The 16,008-nt window shown below is 42.4% G+C and overlaps 1 protein-coding gene across 1 annotated transcript in view; it reads right to left on the bottom strand.

Moving 5' to 3' along the window:
• The window catches only part of LOC115177025 (gamma-aminobutyric acid type B receptor subunit 1), a 55,855-nt gene that overhangs the window by 29,455 nt on the left and 10,392 nt on the right, over nucleotides 1-16,008 (bottom strand). The window contains exons 6-11 of the mRNA XM_029737470.1: nucleotides 15,026-15,043; nucleotides 10,631-10,791; nucleotides 3,080-3,214; nucleotides 1,469-1,639; nucleotides 410-511; nucleotides 64-129 (exon numbers count right to left, since the gene is read on the bottom strand). Of these exons, the coding sequence (XP_029593330.1) occupies nucleotides 64-129; nucleotides 410-511; nucleotides 1,469-1,639; nucleotides 3,080-3,214; nucleotides 10,631-10,791; nucleotides 15,026-15,043 (653 nt within the window). The remainder of the gene's footprint in view (nucleotides 1-63; nucleotides 130-409; nucleotides 512-1,468; nucleotides 1,640-3,079; nucleotides 3,215-10,630; nucleotides 10,792-15,025; nucleotides 15,044-16,008) is intronic.

Genomic DNA, 16,008 nt, shown 5'->3' on the forward strand with positions numbered 1-16,008 from the left:
TCAATAGCTATAAATAGCTCGATGATTTAATAGCCCGATAATTTAATGATTTAAAACACTCACCTCGCAAAACACTTTCCTGGCTTCCGTCTCATAGAAGAGACCCACAATTATTCTGGCATCCTGACGCTATTCAATGACAGCAAGCGCAATGATTTAAGCCATTGTAATGAAAATACATTCACATAGCTCAATAATAATGATACAAGCCTTTACACTTTGACTATTCCAATTCTATGGTACAACTCTGCTAGCTAGCTAGCTCGGCACTTCAAAGGCTGGCAGTTGGCTGTGCTAATTATCCTCCTGCATTCATTTCCTGTATTAAATCACCTCACTTCGCTAACAGGCGCAACTGTGAGCAGGGGAGAGCAACAGCAGCCCCCCATTGAATATTTCATCAAAGCACCTTGAGGTTCTTGACAGCGACAGCCGGGTCAGTGAGGAAGCTCTGTCTCACACTGATCTCAATCCCAGCCTCCTTCACCCTCTGCTCCAGATCATCCAGAGTCTATATGAGAGAAGAAGAGAAGGGGTAGATAGAAACAGAGAAGGAAGAGAGAACAGAGAAGGAAAGACGAAAGAGAGAAGGGATGGGGAAGATAGAAACAGAGAAGGAAGAGAGAACAGAGAAGGAAAGACGAAAGAGAGAAGGGATGGGGAAGATAGAAAGAGAGAAGGGAGGGATAGAAAGAGAGAAGTGAGGGGTAGAGATTGAAAGAAAGATGGAAGGGGTGAGAAAAGGAGAGAGGAAAGGCACAAGAAATGTGCGAGTAAAATAGGAAAGAGACAATAAAGGACAGTGGGAGAGAAAGAGAAAGATCATTTGAGAGAGGGACAGGTAGGAAAAGAGAGAAAAAGAGAGGCAGAAAGAAGGGGAGAAGATAAAGAGGAAAAGACGTAGGGAAAGAGAGAGGAAAGAGGAGAGATAGAGAAAAGTAAAGATCAAGGAAGAGGGAGATCATTAAGGAAAGAACCCAAGAGTCACAAGAGTCACATCATCCACCCGGTCGCTCAGAGCGATGTATTGCCTGATCAATATTTCTCACCACCAATATTCCAACAAATTACTTCAGAAATCCACGATCAATCGTGGGATTGAATACTTAATAAAAGACTATCATACCACATATAAGTCACACGTACGCACACACCCACTCCCACACACTCATTTGCTCATTAAGATGTGGGAGAGTCACTGAAGAGGGGGCTGTGTAAGAAAGAAAGATAGAGAGAGAGACAGACAGACAGACAGACAGACAGACAGACAGACAGACAGACAGACAGACAGACAGAGAGTGAGAGACAGAGCGAGACAGAGAGAGATACAGAAACAGAGAGATAGAAAGAGAGCGAGAGAGAGACATAGAGAGAAGAGATAGACAGAGAGAGATACAGAAACAGAGAGATAGAAAGTGAGCGAGAGAGAGACATAGAGAGATGAGATAGACGGAGAGAGTGTACTGACCGAAGTGAAGACCTCTGTGGTCTGCTGGATGGTAGCGATCTTGGTCCACTTCCACTTCTGGAAGAGGCGTACCCTGGTGGGGTTGTGGAGGGTGGCAGAGGGGTGGGTGCGGAAGAAGGTGGGGAATCGGTTCCTGTTGGACAAGGCTGGAGAGCTGGAGCCATAGGACAACTGAGAGGGAGATAGGGAGGGAGTTAGGGAGGGAGATAAACATGTCTTTTCTTATATTCTACAACTATCAAAACACTACACAGCCAGACAATATACAGTACTAATGTATTCCGTACCAATGCAACTTATTGCACTGATTTCAGTTGAATTAAGAGGCGAAGGCGGTCTCATGTTCTACATCTATCATGACTTGGTTTCGGTGTTCAGAGCATCGGCACCCTGACATCAGGGAACGAGAGAAGAAGATGGTAGAGACCTGATGATAAACGTCAAACGTCATGTACAATACCGAGCCCCAGCGTTAACAAATCTCCCGGTGTATTTAGAGGTTGTGGAGCCATCAATACAAGGACAGCAGACAATACAGCTAGTGACATGTAGAGTAGAATAGAGTTTGCCAGCTCACAATTGGGTGCAGTCAAGGGGGACGATGGTATCAGCCTGTGGAAATCAGCTCCAGCATTAGGGGTGACACACACACGGGAGAATGAAATAGAAGGAAATGGATCAAAGCGGCAGGGCACAGAAAGGCTCATAAAACACCACTTTGCAGGAAGCAGAAGAGAAGTACTCCAATGTGTTTTTTTCACGACCTGAAATAAACACTAGACTCAAAATGAGTTGGTTCAGGGTCGTGTTCATTATGCACCAAATGGACTAAAACAGGGAGGGATTAACTGGATTTGTCCAATAAGAAAGACACATTTATGTTTTCTGTTGCTAAATGTTTTAAAACGTTTCACAGGATGTGCCGGTATGAACTTTGTTCTTGTATTGGGTCAATGGGATTGGCTTTAAATGTAGACTGAGTTGCTACGCTAGGCTTTGGGAGAGCCGATCCGAATACAGCCTACAATTGGAGCACCAAGAAGTCCCTTGATTCTGGTCTGTTTGATCCTTGGCTCTCTGATAGGCTTGTTTGACATGCAGAGAGATACTCCTCCTAAGGACTGAACAGGGACAGAAATAAGTGTGTGGAGATTGGTGATCCCTTTGTGTGTGTATGTGTGTGTGTGTGGGGGGGGGGGTCGACAGCTAGAGTGGGAACAAGGAGGCTGAGAGGAAGAGAACAGAGGAAATCAAGCAGACAGGCCCAAGGCACTAGTTGCTGGCAAGTGGAGGGAGTAAAGAGGAGATTGGAAAAGCTAAAAGAGGTAGAGTTTTCAATGAAGGAGAGAGATGGATAGATAGGGAGATTTAATTTGTTCTCAATTAATTACTTGGCTAAAAAGGTTGACTAAAGTTTAAGGTTGATTATGAGATTACGAGAGAGAGAAAGAGAGAGAGAGGGAGAGAGGCAGAGAGAGAGAGAGAGAGAGAGAGAGAGAGAGAGAGAGAGAGAGAAAGAGAGAAAGAGAGGGAGAGAGGCAGAGAGAGAGAGAGCAAGAGAGAGACATATAGAGCATGGGACACACACACACACACATAATAGCTACCCACCACTATGAGGTTCCACATGCGAGCAGCCTCTGCTACCAGTGTGGATACGGAGCTGCAGCCAGGCATCAGGACTGTCTTGATGGGCTCTGTGTAGAGCAGATCATAGAGCAACTTGGTGGACTCACCCGGGTCACACTGAGAGAGACAGAGAGAGAGAGAGAGAGAGAGAGAGAGAGAAAGAGGGAGATGGAAAGGGGGAAAATGGAGGGAAGAGGAGATGGTAGGAGATGGAGGGAAATAAAAGGGGAGATAGATGTGAGGAGAGAGGGGGAGATGAAGGGAGAGAGGGAGGGAGGAAAAAGAGGAGGACGATTAGGAGAGAAATAGGGGGGAGGAGAAGAAGACAGGAGGGGTGAGAGATGTGGGAGAGAAAGTGAGGGGGTGGGTAGAGAACAGGGGTAGAGAGAGAGGGAGAGAAGGGAGGGGAGAAGAAAGAAGAATATCAGAAACAGAAAGAGAAGAACAGAACAAGTGATCGATATTCAGCCTTATTGAGCGTCAGTATAAAAGTGGGAAAAGATGGCCACAGAGAGAGTTAAATCGACCACGCTGTCCAAAAAGGGATGGGAAGAAAATATAAACGCGCACGGAGGGAGGGAGATATCACAAACAAAGCACATTCAAAGGCTCAAATGAATGTAAAATAAGCTTGAGGTGGACTAATGATCCACCACAGGCCTGTCAACAAGGTTTTGAATAAGCCATCCCCATTCCAGTCCTCAGTAAGGCCCGATCTAAATCAGCCTGACACGTTTAATGGTGATTTACCATGGACGGGGAGAGAGAGGAGACACAACTCCCATGCATTGCAGTTGAGTGTCACAAGCAATCCGGGTTGTGGAAAACTGTGACTTGACAACGGACATTACGGGCCCTGATTTGGGTGTTGGTTTGTCTCCGTTCGTTTTCCCGAGATGGAAATAGCGCACTCAAGATGCAAATGTGTCGGATGCTAAAAATTGCTTGTTGATTTCAATGGTGGTTGGTTGACTGTTAAAATGTTGTTGTCTAATGCTACTGTCTCTAGATTGTATGATATGGTTTAGATATCATGATACCACCAAGTCCAATTGATCACATTGGAAGAGAAAGTGACGTTTTTCTACCCTGTCACATCTGATAACATGTCAGACGGTCATGACCTTTCCTCTGCCCCAGAGAACTACTGGAGATGTCTGCCCTTACAACAACAAAAAATACATGTCAAATTTGCAGTTTGACATGTAAAACAGCAGTTTTCACATGCTGAGCTTAAATTTCACATGAAACCATATTTTCACGTTTATTAAATGTAGAGTTCACATGTTAACGCCACCTTTTCACATGTGAGGAGAATAACATGTTTTCACCTCACATGTGAATTGCAGTTTGACATGTGAAATTTGGCAGTTTACATGTGAAAAACTTTCCCATGTGAGAATAGGACATGCCGTTTGACATGTGAAAAACATTCCAACGTGAAAATCACATTTGCTGTTTCACATGTAAGAAAACCACATGTGAAAAACAATCACAGGTGTAAAAATCTAAATTTGCATTTTCATATTTGAAAATACTTTAACATGTGACCTTACAATTCCACATCTAAAGAGACAATCTAATTTGCAGTTTCACATGTAAGAATACTCCACATTTACTCCAATGTTTGTAAACAAAGTAAATGTAAACAAATACTCTATAGCCTAAAAAAAAGTTACAACTATAATTTTGATTTAATGGATGGTCAGTACTTGCACCCATAGCGTAGTCTATGGATATAAGAGTGGTTGCATTTCTCCAGCTCCATCCCTCAGCTGTTTACAAAAACTGTGGCAAGGAGAACACTTTGTTAATGTTTCAATTAAGGATTGCCACTTGAAACACTTTTAATTGAGTAACAGCATTGTTATATGGTGCAATTCTCTAGTGCAGGGTTAGGCAACCCTGTTCCTGGAGTGCCACAGGTACTGCAGGATTTTGTTCTAACTAGCCTCCACACATAACCAACTGAGCTAATTGATCAGTTCAGTGATTGCCTACATTCAACACACCTGGTCTTCCAGGTTGGTTAAATCAAAAACATGAAGCGCCTACAGCCCTCTCGGACTGGGGTTTCCTAACCCTGCTCTAGTGAGTGAGCTACTTCTGTGCCATTAATATGAAGCAAAACTTCTGTAGTCCAGAACAACATTCTTAGTATTCCAAACAAAAATAATGATATTGAATGCAAAAAACAAACCCAAAACTATTGATAGCAAAACAAAATCATTTTTAAATGCGAGAGCCAATGAATTGTAAATTAATGCAAACATTTTTTTGTTCAGTTTTAAAAAATTATGAAAATGCAATTAAATAAAATGCCTCCCTCTTCCCTGCAATTTCCCTGTCTTTGGTTATGTTACCCTGGTCTTTGCTTTCCCTGCCTTTTTTCCAGTTGCAAGTTTTGACAAATCCATTCCAGCAACATAGCACCCTCCTGCTGGTTTCCCTCTGAAGCTAAGCAGGCTCAGTCCCTGGATGGGAGACCAGATGTAGCTGGAAGTGGTGAAAAATAAACGTGAAGAAAAATGTCACGTGGGAGAAAAAAATGTACATGTGAAACTTCACACTTGTCTGAAAACCATGTGTTTTTTTGTAAGGGAGGTAGGTATAACCCTCCCTTTTTCCACAAACACACATACACTGTCCGTGGTGCTGAAACGATACCAACTCAATAATAGTGTAGGAGTTAGCATTACTGCGATACTACTCCAGCATCCAATCTATCCGCCCATGAGACTTTGATGAGAAACCAATCTCACAGAAAGAATAGGAGAATAAGCCACATATGCTGATCTGCTTTATTCTCTTGAATTGCATTTCAGATTGAATAATATAAAAGAAGTGTGAATATATAAGAGGACCAGTTGGATATTATGTTTTATCTCAAGTCACTGTCAATTTGTAAATCTCCCCCCAGTAATTAAATCTGGAGTACCACCTGAGTCATGGCGTTAAATGGTGCATACATGAATTTGATACACGTGTGTGCGGGCATGCGTGTGGACCGTGTGGACATACTAATCATTTTGGTCCCTGATTGAGTCCTATTATGTTCCAGCCGCCAATTAAAGGGGGAAGTGCGAGATTTTTTGTATTTTATTTAAGACTTATTTTACCGGGTAAGTTGACTGAGAACACACTCTCATTTACAGCAACGACCTGGGGGTTAGTTACAGGAGAGAGGAGAGGGGATGAATGAGCCAATAAGAAGCTGGGGATGATTAGGTGGCCATGATGGTATGAGGGCCAGATTTAGCCAGGACACCGGGGTTAACACCCCTACTCTTACGACCACAGAGAGTCTTTAGCGACCACAGAGAGTCAGGACACCCGTTTAACGTCCCATCCGAAAGACGGCACCCTACACAGAGAGCACATCATCACGCCATTTCTCTACCTCTGTCTCCCTTCACCACAGTTAATAATTGATCAAAGTTACCAGTCTCCGCTTTGATATAACCATGGCAACGGTCTAGAGAGGGTGAGTGGTGTGTCTGTGTGTAGATCTCAATGTGCTGTAAATAGTCTAATGTTCTCTCCCTATACTACCACACAAGCAAACAAGCAGCGATCTACCCATATAGAAAGATAAGATAAGATAAGATAAGATAAGATAAATAGATAGATAGAAAGATAAGATAAGATAAGATAAATAGATAGATAGAAAGATAAGATAAGATAAGATAAATAGATAGATAGATAGATAGATAGATAGATAGATAGATAGATAGATAGATAGATAGATAGATAGATAGATAGATAGATAGATAGATAGATAGATAGATAGATAGATAGATAGATAGATAGATAGGCTGCATTACAAATAAACAGTGTAAGTGTTGAAGTTCATCTACAGTAAAGTCTTCTTAATATTTCAGTATTCAGCGTCTAATTATGTCGTGGTATATTTGATGAGTCACCTTTTTTCCAAGGCAAACCGATCACACTTTAAAAGCTTCACTTGAACTATTGTGACCTTTAGATGAACACATTCTGTTATTGAACATTATTATACATTCAAGCCGAGACCACTGTATGAGCATTTCTTCATATTTGATATCCCAACCCTAGATATTATAAAGCAATTAAGAAGACAAACAATTAGATGATGTTGATGCTTATTTCTAAATCTCATGCTCAAACAGAGTGTGAGTTATGATTGCCTGTGTTCTATTTGGTACTTCACCAAAAAAATATGTTGATTGGATAATAACTGAAAGTAAAAAGTATGCGTATTTAATTCCATCTCCTACAATTTCACTCTTAATGCCATAAACGGTTCATTAACATTTCAGCCAGGCGTGAAGCGTTCACAATCCGCTGATCGTTAAGGTGATCATCAAACCCAACTGTAATTAGCAATAACTGTACACTAGCACGTACCTGCAGGCTACTTTCAAGAAAATGTCACTGTCTGACGTGTTCCTTGATTTGGTTCTAGTCCTGTATTGGTCTGTCACAAAGATGTAAATCTATTGGTTGTCAAAACAAAAAGAGAACCATAAATCAACCAATGGGTGAGATTAATCCCATAAATTCCAGAATTCTAGATTTTAGAATATATTGTATTCTATGGCCAGCACCATTGTTTCACAAAGCTGTTTCAAGTTAAAAAATATGTAGAGTCAGGTATATTTGATATGTCCACAGCCTAACGTCATGTTCTGTATATGATTTTCAAACCCTGAATCTCAACATGCACACATCTACCATATCTATTCATCCAAATTCTTATCTTATTGAAAGGAGAAAAATAAGAAGCCCGTTTGTTTCAATGGTAACTGTGTTGCCATGCCAACTTTCCTCTCCTCTCCCCTCTTCCCTATTCTTTACAATGGGATTCCATTGCAGAGCCTTTTACACCAATCGGAACAAAGTGAGCACCGCTCCCTAACCAGTCACAGCACAGTTAACTGTTTCCTGCCTGTGTGCTGTATGCCCGGGTGTAGTGGAGGCATCTGTCCTGTAGTATGATTGATATGGAAATCCGGTGGGAAGGATGGCTGTGTGTTAAAGCTAATGACGAAGTGGGAGGCAAAAACTGGGCCAGAAACAGTGGGAAACATATAGATGTGTAGTGAGTGAAGAGTGCTGGCATTTGAAAATGCCTATATGATGAATGATTGATGAGAAACAAGCAGCGGGTGTTTTGTTCATTTAATAACATCAATATTTGGCTCTATCATTTCCTGGTTAGTAACTGGAGCTTAGTGGTCAGCTAGTAGTCAAATGGGACAGTGACGGTCAGCTAGTGGTCAAATGGGACAGTGACGGTCAGCTAGTGGTCAAATGGGACAGTGACGGTCAGCTAGTGGTCAAATGGGACAGTGACAGTCAGTGGCGGTCAGTTAGTGGTCAAATGGGACAGTGACAGTCAGTGACGGTGAGCTAGTGGTCAAATGGGACAGTGACAGTCAGTGACGGTGAGCTAGTGGTCAAATGGGACAGTGACGGTCAGTGACGGTGGGCTAGTGGTCAAATGGGACAGTGACGGTCAGCTAGTGGTCAAATGGGACAGTGTCAGTCAGTGACGGTCAGTTAGTGGTCAAATGGGACAGTGACAGTCAGTGACGGTGAGCTAGTGGTCAAATGGGACAGTGACAGTCAGTGACGGTCAGTTAGTGGTCAAATGGGACAGTGACAGTCAGTGACGTTCAGTTAGTGGTCAAATGGGACAGTGACGGTCAGTGACGATCAGCTTGTGGTCAAATGGGACAGTGACGGTCAGTTAGTGGTCAAATGGGACAGTGACAGTCAGTGACGTTCAGTTAGTGGTCAAATGGGACAGTGACGGTCAGTGACGATCAGCTTGTGGTCAAATGGGACAGTGACGGTCAGTTAGTGGTCAAATGGGACAGTGACGGTCAGTGACGATCAGCTAGTGGTCAAATGGGACAGTGACGATCAGTTAGTGATCAAATGGGACAGTGACGGTCAGTGACGATCAGCTAGTGGTCAAATGGGACAGTGACGATCAGTTAGTGGTCAAATGGGACAGTGACGATCAGTTAGTGGTCAAATGGGACAGTGACGATCAGCTAGTGGTCAAATGGGACAGTGACGATCAGCTAGTGGTCAAATGGGACAGTGACGATCAGCTAGTGGTCAAATGGGACAGTGACGATCAGCTAGTGGTCAAATGGGACAGTGACGATCAGCTAGTGGTCAAATGGGACAGTGACGATCAGTTAGTGGTCAAATGGGACAGTGACGATCAGCTAGTGGTCAAATGGGACAGTGACGATCAGCTAGTGGTCAAATGGGACAGTGACAGTCAGTGACGGTCAGTTAGTGGTCAAATGGGACAGTGACGGTCAGTGACGATCAGCTAGTGGTCAAATGGGACAGTGACGATCAGTTTGTGGTCAAATGGGACAGTGACGATCAGCTAGTGGTCAAATGGGACAGTGACGATCAGCTAGTGGTCAAATGGGACAGTGACGGTCAGTGACATCTTATCCTGAGGAGACCTCTGCAGTGGCATTCTGTCCACTGAAGAAATGTCCCCTGTGCTTTGACACATAGACATTGGTCTTGACACATAGACATTGGTCTTGACACATAGACATTGGTCTTGACACATAGACATTGGTGATGACACATAGACATTGGTCTTGACATACAGACATTGGTGTTGACATACAGACATTGGTGTTGACACATAGACATTGGTCTTGACATACAGACATTGGTCTTTTTTATTTTTAAGACACATAAGCAGCCAGCTGATGCTTTGTGGTTGTCCAGTTTCATCGTGAAAGTCCACTTTTTCCTATACCTGCACTGACGCTGAATTGCAGCAAGCCAATATCAGTGTCTGACTTGGCATTAGTTTAGTTTATCGTCCACCACCACTGAAATCGGGGAGGGGACTGTGGATCGGTCTCTGTCCATTCGTACATTAGCCACATGAGATATCTCAGACAGCACTATGCCGAATTTGACGACATTTTGGCCAATGATGCATCTTGCCATAGAGATCCAGCATTTACAAAATGACACTGATTGGACTAAAGCGGCAGCTATGGTAATTCACTGAAATGTGTTAGTTGTGAGTGATATCTCAATTGGCCCAAGGGGGGCGCTGCATTGTTTGTGGGGGATGACATGTTTATTGTTGCCTTGTTTTTTTAAATTAAATGGGCAACTGTGCAACAATTCTAAAAGGGGTAATATAATATGGCTTTTGGTGCATAACTCCCTTGACATTATTAAATAAGTATGCTGTTTAGTTGTTACATTATTGCACCCACCTGCTACAAGGGCAATGCATTCAAAGGAGTAGACCTATGCCTGCTGGAAATCAATATCATGTTGGCAAGTTTTAACAATGTATAGACATGTAAAGAAGAAAGGCTGTAACTGAAATAGAAATTAAGTGTTCATGTATTTCATGTATCATATATCAATTACATTTCAACTGGTCTAGAGCCTTGTGAAAAACCAAGATAAAGTTGTATTATCTTCTGCTTATGTGACCTCAACTTTTTAAACACAACAATTGATCTATTTGATCCAACATTTACTCACCATACTGTCATAGTATATCAACTCCAGTTCGTAATCCGGCAGAATATCCGTCCGGTTGTTCACCAGATCCAAAGCCATCTGCGCAGAGGGGAGACATGCTTGCCCGCCCGGCCAACCGCCGCTCATGGGGAAGAGAGCTCCGATGTAGAGTTTCTTCTTGCCTAGGGACGGGCACGGCCAGGAGAGGAAGAGTAAGGTGAGCGACGCTCGAAGTGCAATATGGCCGGACGCGACACTCGATAATTGCCGCAGACTTTTCCCAATTACCGCCATGGTCAGGTAAATTGAATTGGAGAAATATCCGAATGTTGCAGTGGAGTTGGGTTCGTATTAGAATAATAGAAGGAGATTGTGTTGTAATTAAAGTTTAGAGAGTCTCGAGGTGAATTTGCAATGAATCCCAATAGCATTTCATTGAAGAACTTTGTGCTCTCCAAAAAGTGGATTGACGTGTTCGCCTCGCTAACAGACAGTGAAAGATTGTTAGCCAATAATAAGAAATAGCCTAGCTCGCCTGGTCTTTATATTATTTCAGTGGACTAATCGTTCCGACTGATAATTTGTCAGTGCAGAGGCAGATGATATACAACGCAAATAGTTCATGTTTTTATCAACGTTGAATGTTGGGTTTATAAATAGGGTATAACTTGTTTGGAAACCACGTTTGCCTCTTTTTGTCCTTCAGCAGGCAGAGTTCAATAATTCCAAAATCTAAGATGAAGTGTCCAATTAATTGGGTCCAGCAAATAAGTTGAATGGTTTTATTCAAGTGCTGTAAAAGCTAATGAGGCAGGATAGTTTCCCCTTCCGTCGCGATGGAGAATATTAGACAGACATTCAAATAATTCTAGTCCGTTATTTCTAATGATTCATAATCGCCATGATTTTGCACCGAAAGGTATGCGTGCGCGACCAGTCCAGACGGCAGAAAATGAGCTCCGGATTGCGAATAACGTTTGAATTGTTCTTATTCTCTGGTTAATAAAAGCAAATCGCACTGTGCGTAATTTCAGGATTTTAAAATAATCGGTCCGTGCAACGACCTGTATTTCCAATTGTAGAGGATGAAACGGAATGAGACGCGAAAGGTACATCATCCACTGCAGCAGAGGCTATGAGGGTGCGTGTGTGTGTGTGTGCATGCGTGTATGAGCGAGGACAACTCTGATGATATTTGCTAGTCGGTGAATGTGTAGAGACATAGAGAGAGCAAGTGAGAGAGGGGGGTGGTTGAGGGGGCACTATAAACTGCAGTGCCTATTTACCAACTTTTGAATTGTGTGTGTGTGTGCGCGTGTGCGTGCGTGAGTGTGCATGTGTGCACAACACCTAGTTTCTACAATCAAATAGTATTGGCAAACTCGGTATCTGTCACTCTAATTAATCTTTTGCGAGCAATAGATTATTCAAATCAATGTATAATGACTGTTAACTTTACCTGGGAAAAAAGAGGGTAAACTGATAGAAATCAAATATTGTAATATCAAATCAACATAGACTTTAGATTGACAGTGAGCCAAATCGATTCTCAACCACAACAATGCCTCACATGCTTCTCAGTTCCGTCTCAATAACCAATGAAAGGACATTCATTCACACACCCACAAGCCAATAAAAAGAAAGACAATTAAATGCCTCAAGGGCTACTTTAAGAAATCAGCAAAAGCAGTGGACCAGTCAGAGCATCAATCTCCCGGCTCTCCTTTTCCCTTCATCTAAGCTGACCTGGAGTCAGTCTGTGTGATGTATAGCCAAGGGCTGCTACAGTACAGGCTACAGCATACCTGCTGTTTGAATCGTCTGTCCACTTTAAAGCCTCCTCTCATTGCGCTTTAATCAGCCAATGCAGCACTGTCCACGTCTCAAATGCCTCCCTATTCCCTATGAAATAGAGCTCTGGTCAAAAGTAGTGTACTATAAATAATAGGGTGCAATTTGGGACGCAGGCCACCGTTTCACTGTCAGCTTTGAGACAGGGCTCTCATACCCCCAGTAGGCCAATAGACCCCCAGTAGGCCAATATCCATAACAGAATTAGAGCCAGCTATAATAGAATGATAGAATTAGTCAGTAATGCTACGCTCCCATGACTCCACCTCTTCCACGGCTAAAATGTAACACCTGACTCATTGGCAACAGCTACTGGCACTCTGGGGACTAGACAGTAAAGCCAACGCTATACACGCATTCCACCTTTACTGAACAATTAGACTGGTTTTAGGTTCTCTATGTAATACCACTGTAGAAATACTCGTATTGTGCACATTGGGATAGATTGTGTGATGGAGAAATAGCCACCTTCCTTCCTCCACCTCAATACGATTACAGTGGAGTGGACTTGCTACTGAATTGCATCTGAATACAGTGATAGTCAATAGCAGACCCAAAGCTACTAACTGTTATTCAGTATACTTGGCACAGGTCAGCACCATGCGTGTTCCAACCTCTAACCCGCTGAGCCATCTGTAGCCCACAATGACGTAGTACTCCTCTCTCTCTCCGTCTCTCTCTCCGTCTCTCTCTCTCTGTCTCTCATAGATCACCTGTCTGAACTTTGCAGCATGCCATGTATTATTCACACCTGATATTTAAATGCGATTCCATTACGCGGCCGTCTATATGCCAGCAAACACTGATCAACACATAATGGGCCGACATTTGTCACGACAAGAGCACTGTGCAAAAGAAAAAAAACAGTTTGAATAGACGGTATGGCAAATAATACAATGCTAGTTCCAAATACTGCAACTCTCAGTTGGATTGCGTGCATGGTGTGCATCGTACACTTTACTTAAAGGGGCAATCTGCAATTCAAACAAAAACAAAATCAAAGTGGTCCCCTCGCCACTGGTTTTGGTAAATAACTGAGGGATGGGGCTGGAGAAATGTAACCACTCTCAAATTCATAGACAGAGCTATGAATGCAGGGACTGACTACCCATGATATTACAATCATAGTTTTATGTTTTTAAGCTAGACAGTGTTTGTTTACAATTGCATTGTTTATAAATAATGGAGTAAAACAAGATTATACTGTGTTTTGGGTTCTGATGTGGTATGACATTTATAAGTGATATTCTTCAATAATCATTCTAATACATGTACTGTATAAATCCAAAAGTGGATGTAGCAATTACAGATTGCCCCTTTAACTCTGGTTAAATAATCTCCTCCTTATAAGGCACATCGTTGAAGAAAAGCTTCAAATTAAATCACGCTGCAGACTGTAATTTTACGGTGCAGATTTTGTTTTGTACAGATCTGTGCTCGTATGTGTGACTAAAATGTCGCCCACAGCCTTAGAAGCAAAACACTGTCGCAACACCTCTGCCAGCTGTATCAGTGGTGGAATCCAGTGTTGTACAGGCATCCCTATTCTGGTTAACCTATAAGAACACAGGGCTTATGATCACAGAAGAGAAAATGCTTTTTCTGACTTCCTCTGACTGCTGCTAACACACACCCACACACACACCTCCACACACAGACACAGACAGGCCCGGGTGTTAACCTTTACCCAGCTGAGAAGACAGTAAGTGGGTGTTGATACCACACTGAGTGAAAAGTAGAATGAAGAGAGAGAGAGAGAGAGAGAGAGAGAGAGAGAGAATGAAAGAGAGAAAGAGAGAGAGAGAGTGAATGAGAGAGAAAAGGAGAGAGAAAAGGAGAGAGTAAGTCTGGTTCGCATTTCATGGAGATTTTGGAAGAAAATGTGCTTTCTATGCACCGATAGGACAGGTTGGCGCAGGAGAAGACTAAGTTGAAATGAGTGCGTAATGTTGTTGTTAATGGTTGATAATAATCATTAAAAAATTATTAGTGAAAATCTGAGTCTTACCCCTGTATCTTACGACGAGGCATATAATAGGTAGCCTCTTTAAGGAAGCAATAATCTTTAACAAAACTGACAAACAAATAATAATCTTGTCAACGCCACAAGGACAACAATTTAACTATAGTATATTTTGTGTAATTTCTACTCTTGGCAGATAGCCTAGTGGTTAGAGTGTTGGGCCAGTAACCAGAAGGTTGTTGGATCAAATCCCTGAGCTGACAAGATAAAAATCTGTCTTTCTGCCTCTGAGCGCCAAAGACGTGGATGTGGATTAAGGAAGCCCCCCGCACCTCTCTGATTCAGAGGGGTTGGGTTAAATACGGAAGACACATTTCAGTTGAATACATTCAGTTGGACAACTGACTAGGTACCCCCCTTTCCCTAACTCTAATCAGTTTAAATCCTTCACCAGCAGAATTACTGGTCAGCAGAAGGCCCCCTGCTCAGAAATGATGTACCACTGCCCTCTTGTGCTTAACAGAAGCATTACAACTTTTTCCAACATTTGTTTCACTGAGCTTTGACATTGATAGATAACCCAACCAAAACCAATCTCTTACCTTTGTAGTTTCTGTCATCTGTGGCAAGCAAATAGAAAAGACAAAATTACATTTGTTAATAGTCAACATGATTTGGTGACTGGTAGCGTATGTAAATGCAACACTAACAATGTGTGATGTTTGTGAATTGTTTCATTCTTCATGGATTGATGCACTATACGTGTTACTCACTACACATGTACAGTACTCCATGCTCCTTAAATTAACATCAGTATGTAGGCTACTTTTACTGTATTGTCTGTATACCCTGTGGAAGGGACGGCCACTTCCACTTTCCTTTTTTTCTTTTTATTTATTTCACCTTTATTTAACCAGGAAGGCCAGTTGAGAACAAGTTCTCATTTACAACTGCAACCTCGCCAAGATAAAGCAAAGCAGTGCGACAAAAAACAACAACACAGAGTTACACATGGAGTAAACAAAAGTACAGTCAATAACACAATATAAAAATCTATATACAGTGTGTGCAAATGGAGTAAGGAGGTAAGGCAATAAATAGGCCATAGTAGCGAAGTAATTACAATTTAGCAAATGAACACTGGAGTGATAGATGTGCAGATGATGATGTGCAAGTAGAAATACTGGTGTGCAAAAGAGCAAAAATAAGTAAATAAAAACAATATGGGGATGAGGTAGGTAGTTGGGTGGGCTATTTACAGATGGGCTGTGTACAGCTGCAGCGATCGGTAAGCTGCTCTGACAGCTGACGCTTAAAGTTAGTGAGGGAGATATAAGTCTCCAACTTCAGTGATTTTTGCAATTCGTTACAGTCATTGGCAGCAGGGAACTGGAAGGGAAGGCGGCCAAAGGAGGAGTTGGCTTTGGGGATGACCAGTGAGATATACCTGCTGGAGCACGTGCTACGGGTGGGTGTTGCTATGGTGACCAGTGAGCTGACATAAGGCAGAGCTTCACCTAGCAAAGACTTATAGATGACCTGGAGCCAGTGGGTCTGGCGACGAATATGTACCGAAGGCCAGCCG

Source organism: Salmo trutta, chromosome 37 (genome assembly GCF_901001165.1).
Source record: "Salmo trutta chromosome 37, fSalTru1.1, whole genome shotgun sequence".
NCBI classification, from domain to species: Eukaryota; Metazoa; Chordata; class Actinopteri; order Salmoniformes; family Salmonidae; genus Salmo; species Salmo trutta.